At 38.0% G+C, this 22,329-nt stretch overlaps 1 protein-coding gene across 6 annotated transcripts in view; it reads left to right on the top strand.

Moving 5' to 3' along the window:
• PIK3CB (phosphatidylinositol-4,5-bisphosphate 3-kinase catalytic subunit beta) overlaps positions 1–22,329 on the top strand; it is a 182,120-nt gene that overhangs the window by 100,993 nt on the left and 58,798 nt on the right. For all 6 annotated transcript variants that reach the window (XM_016942047.3, XM_016942048.3, XM_063806265.1 and 3 more), the window contains 2 exons: positions 15,812–16,063; positions 18,225–18,321. In XM_016942047.3, the coding sequence (XP_016797536.1) occupies positions 15,812–16,063; positions 18,225–18,321 (349 nt within the window). The remainder of the gene's footprint in view (positions 1–15,811; positions 16,064–18,224; positions 18,322–22,329) is intronic.

Below are 22,329 nucleotides of genomic sequence, written 5' to 3'. Positions count from 1 at the left end.
TAACAAATGGGAATTTCTGCTTGTTCTTCCCATTTGCAGGTTATCATATTTGTCTTCTGTAGATAATTTATCAGTTCTTTGATTTGTTTATGGTTGGTATTTCTCTGCAGCCCTTTACTTAATTTCTTTCTAAAGAATATCCAAGAAGCCTTCATTCGTGTTTTATTTTTTCTCAAGCATTATGCGTTATTCCTTTGTCAGTGGTCAGAAACCCAATAAAGTCATTGACATTTTTTGTCCATATGTTTTGCCACTTCTATCAGGTATCAAGCTTGATTGATTCTATTGTTTGCCGTTGTTATGTTCATGGAGAGGATTAATGGGCTTAATGACAGGTAGTATTTAATGTATGTACCTCACCCCACCGTACCTAGCACTGTAGTTCTCTTTTTCTTTCTTCTCCCCAGCAGGATTATATAGTTGAATTTGAGTACATTAAATGTAATTATGACATGATTTTCCTGTAGATATACCTTGCTACACAGGTGAGGAGCTCCAGGAGAATGTTAAAGCAAAATCTGAAAAAAGGTGGCAGCTTTACATCTTTCTTTCCAAACTTTTTTCTTTCCTGTATGCACTGGCTAAGAATCCCAGTACAATTTTAAATAGAAGTGATAAGGGTAAATGGATTACTCAGGGTTCTCCAGAGAAACAGAGCCAATAGGATACAATATGTATAGCTATATGTATATTATCACATATAAATAAGCAAAAAATATAGAAGATTTATTATAAGAAATTGACTTAAATGATTATGGAGGTGGGCAACTGGAGACCCAAGAGAGCCAGTGGTTGAGTTCCAGTCTGAATCTGAAAGCCTGAGAACCAGGAATGCCAGTGGGTGTAGTTCCTATCTGAAGGCTGGTAGACTTGACTCAAACCCAGGAAGAGCCAATGTTTCAGTTAGAGTCCCAAGGCAGGGAAAAAAGCCAATGTCCCAGTTACAAGGCAGTCAAGCAGGAAGAATTCTGTCTTACTTGGGGAGGGTCAGTCTTTGTTCTCTTCAGGTATTCAGCCAGTTGGATGAGGCTATCCTACATCAGGGAGGGCAATCTGCTTTACCCAGTCTATTGATCACAATGTTAATCACATCCAAAATCACCCAGAATAATGTTTGACCAAATATCTCATTAGTAACACCCAGAAAAATGTTTGACCAAATACCAGGGTACCCTGTGACCTAATCAAGTTGACACATAAAATTAACCATTATAGTAGACCTTTTTTTTTTTTCTCTGACAGAGTCTCACTCTGTCACCCAGGCTGGAGTGCAGTGGCGCAATCTCACCTCACTGCAACCTCCGCCTCCCGGGTTCAAGTGATTCTCATGCCTCAGTGTCCGGTGTAGCTGGAATTATAGGCGCCTGCCACCACACCCAGCTAATTTTTGTATTTTTAGTAGAGACAGGGTTTCGCCATGTTGGCCAGCCTGGTCTCAAACTCCTGACCTCAGGTGATCCACCCACCTCAGCCTTACAAAATGCTGGGATTACAGATGTGAGCTACTATGCCCAGCCTGCCATCTTGATTTTGTTCTTTATCTTAAAGGACAGCATTCATTCAGTCTTTCAACTTTAAATATAATGTAGTTTTTTTCATAGATGCCCCTTATTCAAGAAATTCTCTTCCTAGTTTGCTGAAAATTTTTATCCTTTAAGAAAAAGTTAATCACTTTTTCTGCATTTTTTGAGATGATTTGTATATTTTAATTCATTGGTTTTCTTTTTTTTTTTTTTTTTTGAGACGGAGTCTCACTCTGCCACCCAGGCTGGAGTGCAGTGGCTCAATCTCGGCTCACTGCAAGCTCCCCCTCCCAGGTTCATGCCATTCTCCTGCCTCAGCCTCCTGAGTAGCTGGGACTATAGGCACCCGCCACCATGCCTGGCTAATGTTTTGTATTTTTTTTAGTAGAGACGGGGTTTCACCATGTTAGCCAGGATGGTCTCGATCTCCTGACCTCATGATCCACCCGCCTCGGCCTCCCAAAGTGCTGTGATTACAGGCGTGAGCCACTGCGCCTGGCATCCATTGGTTTTCAAAAGTTGAAACCAACCTTACTTTTCTGAAATAATGTTCACTCGGTCAAGATGTGTTAGCCTTTTTATACATTATTAAATTTGTCTTATTAATATTTTGTTATGGATTTTATGGTCTATGCTCATAAAGAAAATTGAGGAATATTGGTGTGTTCTTGACTTGTAATGTCTTTCTTTGATTTTGGTATTAGAATAACGTTGGTCATATAATGAGGTGAGAAGCCTTCTCTATTTTCTGAACAAGTTTACGTTCAGAAAATACCAGTTGGACTGGTATTATTTATTCCTTAAATATTTAATAGAACTTACTCCATGCCAGCTGAGCCTTAAGTTTTCTTTATGGGAAGGTTTTTAATTAGAAACTTAATTTATAGCCAGGAGTTGTGGCTCATGCCTATATTCCCAGAACTTTGGGAGGCCGAGGCGGGTGGATCACCTGAGGTCAGGAGTTCGAGACCAGCCTAACCAACAGGCCGAGGCGGGCGGATCTCGAGGCCAGGAGATCGAGACCATCCTGGCTAACACTGAAACCTGGGAGGCGGAGGTTGCAGTGAGCTGAGGTCACACCATTGCACTCCAGCCTGGGCAGCAAGAGCGAAACTCCATCTCAAAAAAACAAAACAAAACAAAACAAAAAAAGAAAGAAATTCAAAATTTATTTAATGGGTATGGTAGACAGATTTTCTGTTTCTTTTGTGTCAATTTTGGTAATTTTTGTCTTTCAGAGAATTTGTTTTGTTGTTGTTTATTGGCACAAAGTTCATAGTAGTCCCTTATGTTAGTTTTCTGTTGCTGGATAACAAAATACCATAAACTTAAAACAACATTTACTTACTAGCTCAGCAATCTAGGTGTACTTTGGCTGCACTCCTTTTTGAAAGCTCTGAAAGAGTCTGCTTCTGAACTGATTCAAGTTGTTGGCCCAGTTCTGTTCCATGTGATTGTAGGCCTGAAGTCTCCAATTCCCTGCTGGCTGTTGGCTGGGGTCTTCTCTCTGTAACTAGAGACAGCTCTCAGATCCTTGCCCTGTGGCCCTGTCTAACTTTTAAGTCTGGAAAATTTCTCACGCATCAAATTTTCTCATTCTTTGACTCTTTTGCTAGGAAGAGCTGAGTGTCTTTTAAGGGTTCAACAAATAAGTCAGTCTCACTGAGGATTATCTGCCCTCCTTAAAGCTGACAGTATCATATAGTATAACCTAATCACAGGCGTCTAATCCATCGTATTTGCAGTCTGAGAGATCATATAGGACACATGACGCTGTATGAGGTCTATAACAGAAATCTCAAATGTTCAGTGTTGACTCACCACTCTGCCTCCCTGGCACTTGAACATCTTCCATCTCTGTGGGAGTGCTTGGAATTCTGTAGCATATAGCTTCCTGATCAATCTTTCCATGGCCTTGTAGGGCTTTTTGTTTTTTTAAAGACAGTCTTGCTCCGTCACCCAGGTTGGAGTGGAGTGGATAAACACGGCTCACTGCAGCCTTGACTTCCTGGGTTCAAGATACCCTCCTGCCTCAGACTCCTGTATATCTGGGACTACAGGCATGCATCACCACACCCAGCTAATTTTTTTTTTTTTTTGACTTTTTATAGAGACGAGATTTCACTGTGTTGTCCAGGTTGGCCTTGAACTCCTCCGCTCAAGTGATCCTTCTGCCTCAGCCTCCCAAAGTGCTGGGATTTCAGGCATGAGCCACCGAGCCTGGCTAGCCTTGTAGTGTTTTCCTCTTTCATGTATACATCTTAATTAATATTCAGCAGAAGCCTGAACTCAGTGTTGCCTAAAATCTAGAAGAAGACATTATTTATAGCTGTTTATAGCTCTAGTGGGAAAGGGGTCTTCTAACTCTCAGAGAATGTATGAATTGTACCTCTTTTTCTCCTCTTTTTGTTTCTTTTTTCTCTTCTGCATTGCCCCGGTCTCTGAACGGTATTGTGGCAATAGCAACGGTAGTAGCAGTGGCAGTGGCAGGAGAAGCGGGGACAGGCAGAGCCTAAGACTCAGAGTTGAATGTCCGTTTCAATTATAGGAGTTGTAGATACAAGAGAATGGAGTAAGTCTCCCCTTCCCTCACCCCCCTAGTGTTTAGCATAGTTGCAGGAAGTGTGAGTGAATAAAGCCACAGCTTTCTGGTTGGATAACAAGTAAAGGGAAACCCCAGCCTACTAAAAAATACTTGGAACATTGCAGAGTGAGATAAGCTCAGGAAAGCAACCTCTTAAAGTTATCTGTGTTTATAAGCTTATTCCTGAGCTGTGCATATGAGGATCTGCTCTTAACAGTCTACATACTTTGAGAACTGAACAGTGGCATATTCCATTAGCCAAGTCTCAAACTGGTTAATGTGTAGTGCACACATGGGACAGATGCAAATAGCCCTGCAAGAAGACTTGAAAGCTGAACTGGTATCGGAACTGCAGCTCACAGAAGGCTCATGGAAACTTCCAACTGTTGAACCTAAATAACTATGGTCCCCCAAAACAAAAATATCAACATTCTCCATAGGATATAAACAAGACCCAATGTCTCATAACATAATAGACAAAATATCTGGAATACAATTCAAAATTAGTTGACACATAAAGAATGAGGAAAATCTGAAGTTGTGTGGACAATGATAGTTCAATAGACGTCAGTGACGGGATGACACAGATGTTGGAATTATCTCACAAAGACATTAAAGCAGTTATGAAAATGCTATAACAACTAAGGGCAAATCAGCAGGAGGGACTGGAGAGGGAGAAAGTTTCAGCCATTAAATAGAAGATATAAGGAAGAATCAAATGGAAAATTCAGAACTAAAAAATATAATAACTGAAATTTAAAAATACACTGAATGGACCCAATAGCAGAATGGTGATGAAAAACTAAAGGATCAGTGAACTTAAAGATTAATCAATACAAATTTTCCAGTTTGAACAACAGAGAGAAAAATGGGAGAAAAATTTGATAGAGCCCCAGGAACCTGTGAGAAAATACTAGAAAGTCTAACATTTGTGCAATCTTTGAGAAAAATAAGAGAAAGAGTACAGTTCAGGAAGACTACTTAAGGAAATAATCACAGGAAACTAGATTATTGGCAAAGTCAGCAAAAGACAGAAACACAAATTCAAGAAGCCCAAGAGAAATACAAGTGCAGACATATCCTGTATCACACGTATTAGTCATACATCATAATTCCCCATAGCCTAGTTATATAGGTCTCAGGACTCCTTATCTATTAAAGTATATAACCCAAGGAACTTGTATCTTTAATCTTAAACATTAAAAATATATATATTTAGGGAGTATAAATGCATATTTCTTACATGCATATGTTGCATAGAAGTGAAGTCTGGGCATATATTGCATAGAAGTGAAGTCTGGGCTTTTAGTGTATTCATCACCCAAATACTGAACACTGCCCAAAAGGTAAATTTTCAAACATCACACCCACACCCCCTACCCCCACACCTTCCCCGTATTTTCCTCTTTTTATCTTCTTCTTTCAGTGCCTGGAACACTGAATAAATATTTGTGCAATGAATGAATACATTTTAACGTAACTGTCTCTAACATTTTATCCTTAGTTGAAGGTCACATAGTATTCTTCTCATAAGTCAGAACAAAGCTACCTTTTTACAAATTGTGACATAATAAAGAATATACATTTGGTCTCCGCCGTGGCTTTTGGCACAGAGCTCCTTAAGTCCCTTGTCATTTCCTGAGTGATAGGAGCATCTATTATTCTAATGGTTTGATCTAGTCTCAGTGTCCTGACAAAAGAGCTTTCAAGACCCATGGAATCTGGGTAATGATAGAAGTGTCTTTTTGTATGCTGACAAGATGAATGGAGACTTACAGTCCCTAGATAGCTCCAGGATGGAGCCGGTTGCCAGAGAAACCAACCACGTGGATAGAGGATTGGAACTTTCAGCTCCACACCGGGACTTCTGGAGTGGGGAGGGAGGACAGAGACCGACTTAACAGTGGCCAATGACTTAATAACCATACCTACTTAATGGAGCCTCCTCCATAAAAACCCTAAATAATGGGATTTGCAGGACTTCTGGGTTAGTGAATATATCCACATGCTGAGAGGATAGTGCAGCCAAATTCTATGGGGACAAGCTTCTGCACTTGGGACCCTTCGGGACCTTGAAGAACATATATATACCTTTTCATTTGGCTATTCATTTCTATCCTTTGTAATATCCTTTATAATAAATGGATAAATGTGTTTCCCTGAGTTTTGTGAGCCATTAGAGCAAATTGAACCTGAGGAGGGCATTTGTGGGAACCCTCGATTGATCACAAGTACAAATAATAACCTGGGATTTGCAATTGTCACCTGAATTGGAAGTCAGTCTTATGGAACTAATGCCATAACCTGGTAGCATCTGCCCTAAGTCCAGGTAGCATCAAAATTGAATTGTAGGATACCCAATTGGTGTCCAGAGAGTTGGAGAATTGGTTGGTGTAGGAAAACCCTAACATTTGGTGTCTGAAGTGATGAAGGTAGAAGAGACAGTTTTTCACTTTTTACAAATGATCAAGGCTGGGAAATTCCCAAAACATGGGAATTTCCACCTATTCATGCTACTGATCTTTTTTTGTGTCTAATATCTAAGGGCAAAAATGTAGTGGATTTTGGCCATATTGTGGAACAAGAAGGAAATTAAAATGTTGATGTGAAAAAAATTCATATCTTATTCAACACAGAACATTTTTAATTGGTGAGTATAGGAATGCAGTCTGTGTGTTGGCTTGGCACCTCCCTGCTATAGCACAGTGGCAAGTCCTTTGCATGTCAAAGCCTGACTTCTTTTGCTCTCCTAATGTTCTGGGGCTTGTGAAGAAGTGTTTCCATGAAAATTTATTAAAGTTGGATAATAAAACATGTAACCATATAAAGCATGATTATTATTTTTATTTTTGAGACGGGGTCTCGCTCTGTCACCCAGGCTGGAGTGCAGTGACACGTCTTGGCTCACCACAGGCTCTGGCCCCAAGGCTCAAGGGATCCTTCCACCTCAGCCTCCTGAGTAGCTGGGATCATAGGCCCACACCACCACGCCCGGCTATTTTTTGTATTTTGAGTAGAGAGGAGAGTTCGCCACGTTGCCCAGGCTGGTCTCGAACTCCTGAACTCAAGCGATCTGCCCACCTCGACCTCCCAAAGTGTTGCGATTACAGGCGTGAGCCACTGTGCCAGGTTTTAAATCATGATTAATTATACTTTAAAATGCTTTACTTCTCAAGATTGAAGATAACCCAGATCAAACTTCAGGAAATGGGACAATTTTTATAAAATTTCATGTGATACAAATTTAGAGGATGGATTTTGTTACTGCTTTTTCTGAAAACAAAAACTTCTTTTTTTATGCTTCTTTTTTTTTAATGGGAGATTCTAAATTCAGATAACAAAATTTTTAAATTCAGAGAACAAAATTTTTAGCATCATTATAAAGTTGGGTCTTTTTTCCTACTCTTGTTTCTTTTTAACGATTTGTCAACTTTAATAATTATGGTAAATTACACAGAGATTTCTCAAGCAGAACTAATCTTAATGACTTGGCCTGAAATAAATCATACTTTGACTGTTAAATAATGATACTTATTTTCAACAAATTTTTTCAGAATGTTCAGGGTCTTTTTTTTTTTTAAATTGTCACCATGCTCAAGTTAGATTAGTTCTTTATTGTTATTCTTTCCCAGATCACATTTTTTGTTGTGGCTGTTCACACAGGTGGTACGGGACTTTTTTTTAGCCCATTATAATTCAGGGTTTTTTGGGTTTTTTTTTTTTTTTTGAGCTTTTATAGCAGCTCATCCCTAATTCTACTTCATTTCCTATACCTGAGTTTTGCCAGAAGTTTTTGGATGCAGTTATAACTAGCATTCTGTTTTGTTTTGTTTTTAAATACTAGCGAACATTTATTGAGCCTTTATTATATGGTGGGGACTTATTTGTCTTTATTTCTCAATGTCTTTATCACCAGAACACTGAAAAATAATCATTTGTAAAATTCATAATTTTCTGCATAAACTATATTTAAATGCCATATTAAAAAGGTGACAAATTCAGGTAAGATTATCGAGAGTAAGAATTGAATACCACTTTTATCCTGATATTCCTATCTTATAACCTCCCATACAACAGATGCACAATATATTTTATGTATGTTTTGTTTTATTTATGATTTACCAAATCTCATTTTACAGATTATTTGAGGTGAGCCTACACACACAGTCTGTGTGTGTGTGTGTGTGTGTGTGTGTGTGTGTGTGTCTGTGTGTGTCTCTCTCTCTCTCTTACATAGCACATACAATACAGACAGTTTTGACTTTAAAAAAAAATAGAGGATAGTTAATTGACAGGAAATAAGAAAAAAAAAAACACCCAGTAGCAAGATTCCTAGTAGGTATGTGTATAATATTAGATCCTGTGTGATTAATTTTTTGATGTGGGCTACATATTTGACTGTCTGCTTGCCCTACACCTAGTGGACAAGGCAAAGAGAAAACATGATCAGTTATAATATTCAGAATCTCATAAGGTAAAACAAACTAGTTATTTATGAGTTTGTAGCATATTTCAATACTGTAAATTGAGAGAGATATGCTTAGGGAATCCTTATGAATGAGACACAGTGAGTAATGTAGTGAGCACCAACACCTCTGACAACATCATATTATAGTAGGCAAAATAATGCTTCTCATCTCTCTTATAATGTCTTTCACTAGGTAGACATAAAATGTAATATTGACAGTATAATCTGGAAAAAGTCATTCTAGAAGAGACCAAATTAATTCAGTCTTAGTACTGTATTCAGCCATTTGATGGTTTATCTTTAATTGAATAATATTTGGACTTCCTAAACAAATGTTGTGTGTTTTTCAGGAAATTCTGTATGCATATTTTCAAAACTGGATTTGGGAAAGATTAGGCAGTGGAGACTTTGTTGTGTTCATTTAAAGTCAAATAAGATCAAAGTGTATATACATATATATGCACACATGGATCATCAACTGAGCCTAGAGTAACATTAAATCATCTTGGCCATGCCCAGTGGCTCATGCCTGTAATCCCAGCACTTTGGGAGGCCCAGACAAGTGGAACACCTGAGGTCAGGAGTTAGAGACCGGCATGACCAACATGGTGAAACCTCATCTCTACTAAAAATACAAAAAAATTAGCCGGGTGTGGTGGCAGGTGCTTATAATCCCAGCTACTCGGGAGGCTGAGGCAGGAGAATTGCTTGAACCCAGAAGGCGGATGTTGCAGTGAGCCGAGATCATGCCATTGCACTCCAGCGTGGGCAATGAGAGCAAAACTCTGTCTCAAAAAAAAAAAAAACTTAAGGATATGAAGTTTCTAAGCAGAAATCATGTGTGAATAGATGGCACTGCCCTCTCCCCCACTCACTTTTCATGAAGATATGTGGAGTGTTAGTTGCCTATGAAATCACTTTCATTTTCCCAAAAAGTAGCTTAAACAGGGCTTTAAAGTTTTTTTGTAGTTTGCAGGCTTATTATCTCTCTGGAGAGTAAATGGTAATAGAAATTTTGAGCAGTAAAAGGTAAGAAATCTTACAGTAACAAAATAGTTTTTTCTTTATTTTCTTTCTTTCCTTTCTTTTCTTTTTTCTTTCTGAATGAGGCAGGGTCTTGCTCTGTCACCCAGGCTGGCATGCAGTGGCACAATCTCTGCTCACTGCAACCTATGCCTCTAGGGCTCAGGCGATCCTCCCACGTCAGCCTCCTGAGTAGCTGTGACTACAGGTGCACGCCACCACACCTGACTAATTTTTGTATTTTTTTGTAGAGATGGGCTTTTGCCATGTTGCCCAGGCTGGTCTTGAACTCCTGCGCTCAAGGGATCTGCCTGCCTTGGCTTCCCAAAGTGCTGGGATTACAGGTGTAAGCCACCTCACCCAGCCTGAAATAGTAATTTTACATTTGAAAACAGTCAGTCATGGTGCTGGTCTGCCTGAAAACATTTGGGATGGAGAGGAGGCAGGTGATTAGGTTTATCCAAGATACAGACTTCCAGACGAGTGTGATGGGAGAGAGGCACTTGCAGATAATTTTGGTGAGAGTGAAGGCAGACAAAACTATTAGAGAAGCGGGGAGAAAGAGGTGTTGGTTATTGAAATAGAGGTCTTAGTGATGGCTACAAAGTTTTCCTTTGGGAATGTATTAACAGTAAGTTGGAATCAGGGTGGGAAGTGGTTGGAAACTGAGATGTAATAATTAGTGATTTGGAGGTGCTAGGGTGTGGTGAAGTCAAATTCAGGGTGGCATCGTGAGATTGTGTGGCTGAAGGGAAGGAGAGAAGTACCTAGTTGGAGATATTTAGGTCAAGGAAGTCAGAAGTCAGATGGGTTGTTTGCCTCAGGCATGCGGACCCTGCATCAACACCTCTTAGTGATTTTCTTCTCACTTAGTCGTCTTCACATCTTGGAAAGCAATTACTGGTATCTTCCTTGTCAGAAACTTGAAAAAGTACACCACCTTTGCTTGATTCCCAAGCTTTTTTTTCTAGCCTAGCTATTTCTTCAGGTCTCATTTTCTATTTTCACACTGTACATACACATTTCTTCCCCTACCCCCCTTTTTTTTGTCAGTGTTTGCAGAGCAGATTGGGAGTTTATATGAATTTAGTTTAAATGACTGGAATTTAGGTTAAATGTTCAGTATATAATATCATACAGAATTTTTGGTAATGTGTTTAAAGCTATGAAATTGATTATTTCTTCAGCCTTGAAAGACTTCTCTGGAGATGATACAGAGCTGATACAGACATTGATGATGGGGCTGTTTCTTAATTGCTCAGGAGAAAATAATTGTTGTATGGTTCTTACAGGCAACTAAACTTTTATTTAGAGAAACAAAGTAATTGGGAATATGAGAAGTGAAGTGTGTCTTAATATGCCTTCACTTATTCCTATTCTTTCTAGTGTTCTATTTTAGCTGTTTAAAATACCACGCTAGACCGGTGTTAAAGGCTCATACCTTTGGGAGCCAAGGTGGGCAGATCACTTGAGCTCAGGAGTTTGAGACCAGCCTGGCCAACTTGGCGAAACCCTGTCTTTACTAAAAATACAAAAATTAGCCAGGCATGGTGGTGCGCACCTGTAATCCCAGCTACTTGGGAGGCTGAAGTGGGAGGATCACTTGAACCCGGGAGATGGATGTTGCAGTTAGTTGAGATCATGCCACTGCACTGCAGCCTGGGTGACAGAGTGAGACCTCATCTCAAAAAAAAAAAAAAAAATACTGAGCTAATGTAAGTTTCTGATAAGTTAGATGCTTTGTGTATAGCATATAAGGTAGATATAAAGATTTTCTAAAAGTGCTGTTGTGTAAATCTTTCTTCATAATTTTCTTTAGTTCATAGTCTTTAGAAACTAAAAATGAAAGTGCCCAGGCTTTTTGACTAATTTCTGGGAACACAGGGAAATACCATTTAAAGTAGTTCAGAGACATGGACTTAAAGAAAGATTGCTTAAGGGTGTGACTACTTAATCCTGAAGCTGCCTGCTTAAAGAGAGGGAGAAAAACCCAAATGGTTGTTTTAAAAAATCATATCTAATACAAAAATAGGCATATAGACCAATGGAACAGAATAAAGAGCCCAGAAATAAGGCTGCACACCTACGACCATCTGATCTTCAACAAAGTTGACAAAAACAAGCAGTGGGGAAAAGACTCCCTATTCAATAAATGGTGCTGGGATAACTGGCAAGCCATATGTAGATGATTGAAGCTGGACTCCTTCCTTACACCATAAACAAAAGTCAACTCAAGGTGGATTAAAGACTTAATGTAAATGTACACTTATATTTACTTTAAATGTAAAACCTCAAACTATAAAAACCCTGGAAGACAACCTAGGCAATACCATCCTGCACTTAGGAATGGGCAAAAATTTTATGACAAAGCCACCAAAAGCAATCACAACAAAAGCAAAAATTGACAAGTGGGATTTAACTAAACGTAAGAGCTTCTGCAGAGCCAAAGAACCTATCAACAGGGTAAACAGCCTACAGAATGGGAGAAAATATTTGCAAACTATGCATCAGACAAAGATCTATTAGCCAGTATCTATAAGGAATTTAAACAAATTTATAAGAAAAAAACATTAAAAGTGGGCAAATGACATGAACAGACACTTTTCAAAAGAAGACATACATGCGGCCAACAAGCATATGCAAAAAAGCTTAATGTCACTGATCATTAGAGAAATGCAAATCAAAACCACAATGAGATACCATCTCACACCAGTCAGAATGGCTATTGTTAAAAAGTCAAAAAATAAGAGATGCTGATGAGGTTTTGGAGAACACTTACACACTGCTGGTGGGAGTGTAAATTAGTTCAACCATTGTAAAAAGCAGTATGGCGATTCCTTAAAAAACTAAAAGCAGAACTACCATTTGACCCATCAATCCTATTACTGGGTATATACCCAGAGGAATAGAAATCATTCTAGCATAAAGACACATGCATGCGAATGTTCATTGCAGCACTATTCACAATTGCAAAGATGTGGAATTAACCTAAATGCCCATCAGTGACAGATTGGATAAAGAAAATGTGGTACATGATCACCATGGAGTACTGTGCAGCCATAAAAAAGAATGAGATCATGTCTTTAGGGAACATGGGTGGAGCTGGAGGCTATTATCCTTAGCAAACTTATGCAGAAATAAAAAACCAAATGCCGCATGTTCTCACTTATAAGGAAGCTAAATGATGAGAACTTATGAACACAAAGAAGGAAGCAACAGACACTGGAGCCTACTTGAGGGTGAAGAGGGGAGGAGGGAGAAGAGCAGAAAAGGTAACTGTTGGGTACTAGGCTTAATGCCTAGATGATGAAATAATCTATACAACAAACCCCTGTGACAACAGCTTACCTATGTAACGAACCTTCACATGTACCCCCAAACCTAAAATGAAAGTTTAAAAAAAAACCACAAAAAATTTCTATTTTCATTCATGGTTTCATTTAATGAGTTTTGGATTGACTGTGGTCATTTTGCTGTTATGTCTGTATATAGGGTCTTACATTTGGACATTCAGCCATTTTATAATACTTTCTGGGCTATTTAAAAATATTTAAAGGTAACATATAAAATAAAATCAAAGATCATTGATTTTAATATTTGTCCCCCTTTAATCAGAGGGGACAACAATCACCAATATTCCAGCTATCCACTATAAACTACTTCTTTTTTTTTTTTTTTTTTTTTTTTTTTTTGAGACAGCGTCTCACTCTGTTGCCCAGGCTGGAGTGCAGTGGCACAATCTCGGCTCACTGCAACCTCTGCCTCCTGGGTTCAAGCAATTCTCCTGTCTCAGCCTCCTGAGTAGCTGGGACTGCAGGCGTGTGCCACCGTGCCCAGCTAATTTTTGTATTTTTAGTAGAGACCGAGTTTTACCATGTTGGCCAGGATGGTCTCGATCTCTTGACCTCATGATCCGCCTGCCTCGGCCTCCTAAAGTGCTGGGATTACAGGCATGAGCCACCGTGCCCAGCCTGTAAACTACTTTTATTTGTATTCTTCACACAGTTTACAAGGTGAACATGCTTTTTTTTTTTTTTTTTTTTTTTGAGACACAATCTTTCTCTGTCGCCCAGGCTGGAGTGTAGTGGTTCAGTCTTGGCTCACTGCAACCCGCCTCCTGGGTTCAAGTGATTCTCCTGCCTCAGCCTCCTGAGTAGCTGGGATTACAGGTGCTCTCCACCACACCCAGCTAATTTTTGTATTTTTAGTAGAGATGGTGTTCCACCATGTTGGCCAGGCTGGTCTTGAACTCTTGACCTCAAGTGATCCACCCGCCTCAGCCTCCCAAAATGCTGGGATTACAGGCCTGAGACACTGCACCTGGCTGTGCTTTTGATAATATTTTGCTATAGTATAGTATTTTGATGGTATGTTGTGTTATACTGTTTTTCATTTAAGGTTACATCATAAATCAACTTTTTCTTTGTATACAGCATAGACTTCATGATGAATTGAAAGTAGGAGACAGAGGTGACTGAGTAGCTGCTGGTACCACTGTCACTGTGGTAGAAAGAACATGTGTGATTATGGTTAGTCAGCTTCTAAGGTAGATTTTTGTTTGAGTTTGATCTGAGAGAGACTTGCACAGGTTTATAGCCTGCTGGAGGAAGATTTTTCCAATGCAGAGGAGCAAAGGAGTAACATCTCAGTACTTGGGGAGCTGGAGCAATATGGGACCAGGGGACTTGAAGGATTACGCCTTTTTCTGGAGTTGAAGGGAATTAGGTCATGTGTTCAGATGTAAATTCCTAGTGACCTGAGGATTTACTGCAACTACTTTTAGTATCCTTTGTAACCCCTGTTACTTGAATATTTATCATGTTATAATAATCCATCTGTGTTTAGAATAACCATTTTTTTCTTTTAGCTTAATTTTTTTTCAAAAGAAAAGTTTCAAATATACACAAAAGTAGAATAGTATAATGAACCTCCATGAACCCATCATCCAGATTCAAAAGTTATTCTGATAGCTTTTTAATAATATTTCTTTAGCTTTTAATCATTTAAAAATATTTAACTCTGTAATCCATCTGTGTTCATTTTGCTGGAATTAGATAAAAGAATATTATTTATTAAGTCAGTCATCTTTTTTACTATATTATGATATGTCTGGCCTACTAACTTACAGTTTTATTTATGCCAGCATAACATAGTTTTAACTATTTTAATAGGTTTTAAACTCATAATTATATTATAAATATAATTAAAATTGCTGATTACATCAGTATTTAAAATTTTATATTACTGTTTGAATATATTTTAATATCTATAGATGAAGTATGCGTATATTCTTGGGTATTTATCTTCCTTTTCAAATATTGGCGTGGTAACTCTTAACTAGCTAGAAAAGCTTTTGTTGATAAGCTTTTGAAAAATGAAAGATAAGCCTAAACAATTCCACATATGTATTCATTTGTTTAGTAAATATTTATTGAGTAATATTGTGTGCTAGTATCACATCTGAATAAACTGGTATAAAAACTTTGACCTTAAAAGTCTATCACTGGGTCAATCTCTGTGTTTTACTACTGTTTTTAGCTCTACTTTCTCCCTGAGTTTTAAATTGGTGATAATTAGGTCATATATTTTAAAAAACTGCAAATGAGTAAAATTGTCTGGGACATCTTACGCATGCCCTGCATCACTCTGGCCCCAGGCCTTTAGGGAAAAACAAAGGACCGTGATATATAGGATAATCAAGATATGGATGGAATATCTTTTGTTAGCTCTTGACTTAGTATGACAAATTCATAAATTATTTAGAAGTAGAAAGAAACTTTGGAGCCATCTCATCCATTCATTCTTTCCTACACATAGAGAAGGGTAAGACAAGACCTCAAGTAAATGAAGTCAGTGAGTAAGCATATGATAGTATGCTTATACTTACTGTCATGGTTTCTTTAGACCTGTTTAAACCATTGAGCACCCTGGCATTTGGACCAATATGTGATTTTATAGCTGGTTTACTTAGCAAGTGAAAAACAGATTAGACTAACTACAGTTTACTGAATGATATACTGGTTAATTACAGTCTAGTGGTTCTGCAGACAAGTAGGCTTTCTAAAACTTGGCATGTTTCTTCTTCCAGTATGTTCCTTCCTTCTCCAAAATAAAGATGTTTTTAGTGTAGAAACAAACAAACAAACAAAAAGAGATGTTTTTCGTGGTACAGTATTCATGACTTTGTTTTTGTTTTTGTCTGCTTCATTACAGGTTCATGTCAGGGCTGGTCTTTTTCATGGTACTGAGCTCCTGTGTAAAACCATCGTAAGCTCAGAGGTATCAGGGAAAAATGATCATATTTGGAATGAACCACTGGAATTTGATATTAATATTTGTGACTTACCAAGAATGGCTCGATTATGTTTTGCTGTTTATGCAGTTTTGGATAAAGTAAAAACGAAGAAATCAACGAAAACTATTAATCCCTCTAAATATCAGACCATCAGGAAAGCTGGAAAAGTGGTAATGATATACCAACTTCTGAGGATTGTTTTATATAACGGAATAATTTTAAGACTGTTTGAAATAATTGAGTAATATAAGTTAAATTATATTAGGTAACTTTGATCCTTAAAAACTGATTTTAAGAAGATAAGAAATTTCCATGTTTATATCTTTAGATTTATGTTCATGCATTTATTTATGTTTATGTTCATGCTTTTTTTTTGTAATCTTGCTCCTTCTACCATGGATTTTCTTTTGGCAGGTTTATTTTATAAGTGTTTTATTATATATGTAATACTTTTAAGAAGATATGAAGAATGATGATGTTTGAAAAATTTACAGTTCTGCAGTCTTTCAACTGAAATTTCATGTGACAGATATGTTTAAGAATTCAGAATTTTGTGCATTTTAGAAAGATCATTGGTCGTAACTGACTCAACATATCTTGTGGGGTCTGAGGCATAAATGTGTCATCAAACATGTTAATATTTGGAGTGAAATATATGAGTATTCACACTAAATGTGACTATCATTAGCTTTTTGTTATCTCTGGCCACTTTTTGCTGTCACATGAGCTATGAACAAACCTTCAGTTTTTAGAGCTTCTCGGATTTTGAAATTATGAATATAAGAGGATGGACCTGTTGTCATACTTTCATCTTCCGTGTTATGTTTTCAGTCAAATGTTTCACTTTCTTCTTGCTTTTTGAAAGCTTTTTGGTGGGGATAGGGACATTAATTTTATATGTTTTTAAAATCTAGTTACTATATTTATCTATATATTAATTTGTGTTATTTTATTCTTTTTTTCTTTTGAGACAGAGTCTCACACTGTCACCTGGGATGGAGTGCAATGGCACGATCTCGGCTCACTGCAACTTCCGCCTCCCGGGATCAAGCGATTCTCCTGCCTCAGCCTCCTGAGTAAATGGGGTTACAGGCACCCGTTACCACACTCAGCTAATTTTTTGTATTTTTAGTAGAAACAGGATTTCACCATGTTGGCCAGGCTGGTCTTGAACCCCTGACCTTGTGATTCACCCGCCTCGGCCTCCCAAAGTGCTGGGATTACAGGCGTGGCCACCGTGCCTGGCCGTGTTCTTTTATTCTTAACATGGGAATATAAGCATCTCCTCTGGTTATCATCATATAGTCTTCTAAAAATAATTTTTAGGCTAGGCGCAGTGGCCCATGCCTGTAATCCCAACACTTTGGGAGGCTGAGGTGGGAGAATTGCTTGAGGACAGGAGTTGGAGACCAATCTTGGCAACATGGTGAGATCCTGTCTCCAAAAAAAAAAAAAACCCTAAAAGTAAAATAACTTTTAATGACTAAAAAGTCACAGAAGCATTAGTTCCTTAGTATTTTTTTCTTCCTTAATATAGAATTATCCTCAAAGTGTTTGATTATAAGATTTTTGATACACTATGGCAAAATTAATCTATTTAAATGTTTGTATAAAAGTCCTATCAGCTCAATGCCTCCTTTTTAGAGATATATTTATATGCCTAGAGACATTATCTCCTTCCATATTGAGATTTATGTAGGTTGAAAGCTCTTAAAACACGTATTCTGATATTATACGTATTTTCTTGGATTATTAAAGATTTCTCATTTTGGCTGGGCGTGATGGCTCACACCTGTAATTCCAACACTTTAAGAGGCTTAGGTAGGTGGATCACCTGAGGTCAGGAGTTTGAGACCAGCCTGTCCTACACGGCAAAACCCCGTCTCCACTAAAAGGACAAAAATTATCTGGGTGTGGTGGCGGGTGCCTGTAATTCCAGCTACTCAGGAGGCTGAGGCAGGAGAGTCTCTTGAACCTGGGAGGTGGAGGTTGCAGTGAGCCGAGATCACACCACCACTCCAGCCTGGGTGACAGAGTGGGACTCCATCTCAAAAAAAAAAAAAAAATCATTTTCACAAGGCTTTTTAGTCCATATTCTATTTTATTCATATACTATTTATTATGAAATGTTAATTGAGTTTTAAGGTTCTTCTTAAACGTAATAAAGATAGTGAGCATTTTTCTATGTATATCTTGTTCTCATTTTAGAAGATTATTTTGGAAATCATCCAGAAGTTTCTAGAACTAACATTATTGAAACAAAGGACATGTGCATGTTTACACCTTAAAGTTATTCTTAGCATATTTATGCAATGGTATCTTTTTCAACAGCATTATCCTGTAGCGTGGGTAAATACGATGGTTTTTGACTTTAAAGGACAATTGAGAACTGGAGACATAATATTACACAGCTGGTCTTCATTTCCTGGTAAGATTTACATTCTTATCCTTAGTGTTAAACCATAACTAACTTTTGGCATGTGGACTAGGTAATATTTATGAATCACCGTTCTTTCAATTTAATAAATAAAATTATCATTTTGTATTATTTATTCTAAAATAGATTTACACAAATTATTTTAATATTATCATAAAATTACTTGTTTCTGAGTAGATTTCTTTACAAATTTTGTTTTGGTTTAAAATCGGCCTATATTTTATTTTATTATTATTATTTTTTATTTTGTCGAGACAAGGTCTCGCTATACTGCCAAGGCTGGTCTCAAAACTCCTGGCCTCAAGTGATCCTCCCAAAGTGCTAGGATTACAGGCATGAGCCACTGTTACTGACCTGTATTTTAAACGGTTATTTTAACAAGTTAGTATTTTAAACATACTTCCAACAAATAATGTACCATTATTTTGCTAGTAACAAGTTAACTCTAGTATTAACAAATTATTCATTTAGCTCATTACAGATTGTCTAGTCTCGCTATGGGACATAACTTTTAAGTTTTGTGATGGGTAGCTTTGTCTTTAAATCTTATGCATCTCCATACCATATTTAGGAATGAAATAGACTAAACTTTTTTTTTTTTTTTTTTTTTTTTTTTTTTTTTTTTTTTTGCGACAGAGTTTCGCTCTTGTTGCCCAGGCTGGAGTGCCATGGTGTGATCTTGGCTCACCGCAACCTCTGCCTCCCAGGTTCAAGCGATTCTCCTGCCTCAGCCTCCCTACTAGCTGGGATTACAGGCATGTGCCACCAGGTCCAGCTAATTTTGTATTTTTAGTAGAGACGGGGTTTCTCCATGTTGGTCAGGCTGGTCTGGAACTCCCGACCTCAGGTGATCCACCCACCTCGGCCATCCCAAAGTGCTGAGATTACAGGCGTGAGCCACCGCGCCTGGCCATATTTCTGAATATATTTCTTATTTTAATGAATGTGTGTTGCTTTCAGCATTTTTTGTAGGTTTTTTTTCTTTTTTCTTTTTTTTTTGAGAAATTCTCCTAAGGAACAGTGTCTTCTTTATAATAACCTTTGTTGCTCCTAATTGTGCTAACTTTCTTCATGAGTAGAAGGAACATCTCTAATTAGGGAGAAATAGTAAAAACACTTTTTTTTTTTTTTGAGATGGAGTCTCGCTCTGTCACCTCGGCTGGAGTGCAGTGGTGCGATATGCACTCACTTTAAGCTCCACCTCCTGGGTTCATGCCATTCTCCTGCCTCAGCCTCCCCAGTAGCTGGGACTACAGGTGTCCACCACCACACCTGGCTAATTTTTTGTATTTTTAATAGAGACGGGGTTTCACAGTGTTAGCCAGGATCGTCTCGATCTCCTGACCTCGTGATCCACCCACCTCAGCCTCCCAAAGTGCTGGGATTACAGGTGTGAGCCACCACGCCCAGCCTAAAACACTTTTTCTTTAGTTGGCTTTAGCCTGAAATTTGAGGTAAATGGAGCACCTTCCACACGCTTTTATTTCTGAAATACTACTCAAAATACCCTCATCAAGTGAGGTAGATGGTTTTATTTCCATTTTTACAGATAAGTGAAGCTCAGAGAAAATAAGTTAGTCTTACATAGCTGTTTCAAACCTAGGATTTGAATGAAAGACTATTCAAATCTTCCCATTGGTCTATACTGCTTTCCCAAATGTTGGAATTTTTAGTGTAAATCTTGCATTATAATAGTGGTTTTCTTTTTCTTTTTTCCTGTCTTTATAGTTTGTTGATATATCTAGTGAAGTTGTAAATTAATTTGAATTTGAATTTTTTAATTCATGGCTTTGTAAGTGACATTTCAAAATGTTCATGTACTAGCAGTTGTCACCTGAAAAATTACTTTTGGATAATCATTTACTGACATATCTATAAACTCTTTGCAATATAATAGTGTGTGTGTGTGTGTGTGTGTGTCCTTCTATTCCTATCCTCTCCAGCATGTACCTCTAACAGTTTTCACTAATTATGTTATTCCCCAAATGTAGGAGAACTGTGTATATTTGACATATTTCTTTTTGTTTGTTTGTTTGTTTGACTCAGGGCCTCACCCTGTCACCCAGGCTGGAGTGTAGTGACTTGAACACAGCTCACTGTAGCCTTGCCCTCCCGGGCTCAGCCTCCCTCCTCAGCCCCCCAAGTAGCTGGTACTATAGGCATACGCCACCACACCCGGCTTTTTTTTTTTTTTTTTTTTTTTGTATTTTTTGTAGAGACAGGGTTTCGCCATGTTGCCCAAGCTGGTCTCGAACTCCTGAGCTCAAGTGATTTTCACCTCCTCAGCCCCCCAAAGTGCTAGGATTATAGGCATGAGCCACATATAGCTCCCAGCCTATTTGACATATTTCTTAGGAGGAACTAAACTTTCACAATACAATAAAATATAGCAGCAAAATACTGTACTTTCTTGAGAATCTTAATTTAGACTCACACATGTTCTCCAGAATCACCAACCAACTTGACTAGTATTTTTAGTAAAAATTACAATTTTTGGTGGTGTTAACTTGGCATAATACTATGAACCTGACTTCCTCTCTGAGAAAATGTATGATAAAAAATAATAAATGAACACATTAGTTCTGCATGTGTCAGCTCTAGAATTGTTACATTTAACCCAGTAGGGGCAAACAAGAAGCAAAGAAACTACAAATAATCTACCATCCAGAGTCCCTAGGTCATCATTACAAGGTATACAATCACGTTTATTATTTTTTTCCTAACTTTCCATAATTTTTTTATGTGGACTAGGAAATACAAATGTCAATTCCTGTTTTTCCCCCTATACTTACACAAAATGACACATTCTGTGTAATGTTCTGCTTCTTGCTTTATTCACCATATCTACATATCTACATATCACCATATCTTCTCTACATATCTATGTAGAGAACTGTTTTTCCCCCCATGCCTGGACTGTTAGATTTTTTTTTTTAAGCAGAATTGTGTTCTGATAGTTCAAACAGTGCTGCTATAATGAATAACCATGCTTATGTACAGTGTATATCTGAGATAAATTCCTTAGAGGTGGGTTTATTGATTCAAAGAATAGATAAATTTATAATTCTTATAATTACAAATTGTTCCTCAATAGCGTGTATCAATTTTTGCTCTCCATGTGTAGTATATATGAATGCCTTTTTTTTTGCCACATATGGTGGCTCACATGTATAATCCCAATGCTTTGGGAGACTGAGGCAGGAGGATCACTTGAGTCCAGGAGATTGAGACCAGCCTGGACAACATAGTGAGACTCTGTCTCCCTATATACACAGAAAAAGAGTGCCTTTTCTTCTGATCACTTTTGAACAAGGCTAAAGGATTACCTCTATGTATGGGGCTAATACGTACTAAAATACTAAATTTGATTTCAGTTAGGTTGCATTTGATAGGACAAAAGTGAAACAGTACTAGAGAGCAGAAGTATGAAACTGTAAATTGCTGAGAAATCAGCTCTAGAGTTGTATAAATTATTAGAATTGAGCCAGGTGCAGTGGTGTGTGTGTGCTTGTAGTCCCAGTTACTCAGGTGCTTGAGGCAGGAGGATCGTTTGGGGCTAGGAGTTTGTATCCAGCCTGGGCAATGTGGCAAGACCCTGTCTCTAAAAAACAGGAAGATTAAAAAAAAAAAAAAGAGTTGCCTCCATCCAGGTGAAAATTGAGTTTGGGCTGGGTGTGATTGCTCACACCTGTAATTCCAGCACTTTTGGAGGCTGAGTTGGGTGGATCTCTTGAGCTCAGGAGTTCAAGACCAGCCTGGGTAACATGGTGAAACCCTGTCTCTACCAAAAATTAAAAAATTAGCTGGGCATGGTGGCATGCGCCTGTGGTCCCAGCTACTCAGGAGGCTAAGGTGGGAGGATCACTTGAGCCTGGGAGGTGGAGGTTGCAGTGAGCCAAGATCATGCCACTGCACCCCAACCTGGGTGACAGAAACCCTGTCTCAAAAAAAAAAAAAAAAAAGGAAAAAGAAAATTGAGTCCGTGAGGTGAGAAAATAT

Source organism: Pan troglodytes, chromosome 2 (genome assembly GCF_028858775.2).
Source record: "Pan troglodytes isolate AG18354 chromosome 2, NHGRI_mPanTro3-v2.0_pri, whole genome shotgun sequence".
NCBI lineage: Eukaryota > Metazoa > Chordata > Mammalia > Primates > Hominidae > Pan > Pan troglodytes.
This window is presented reverse-complemented; position numbering and strand designations above follow the sequence as displayed.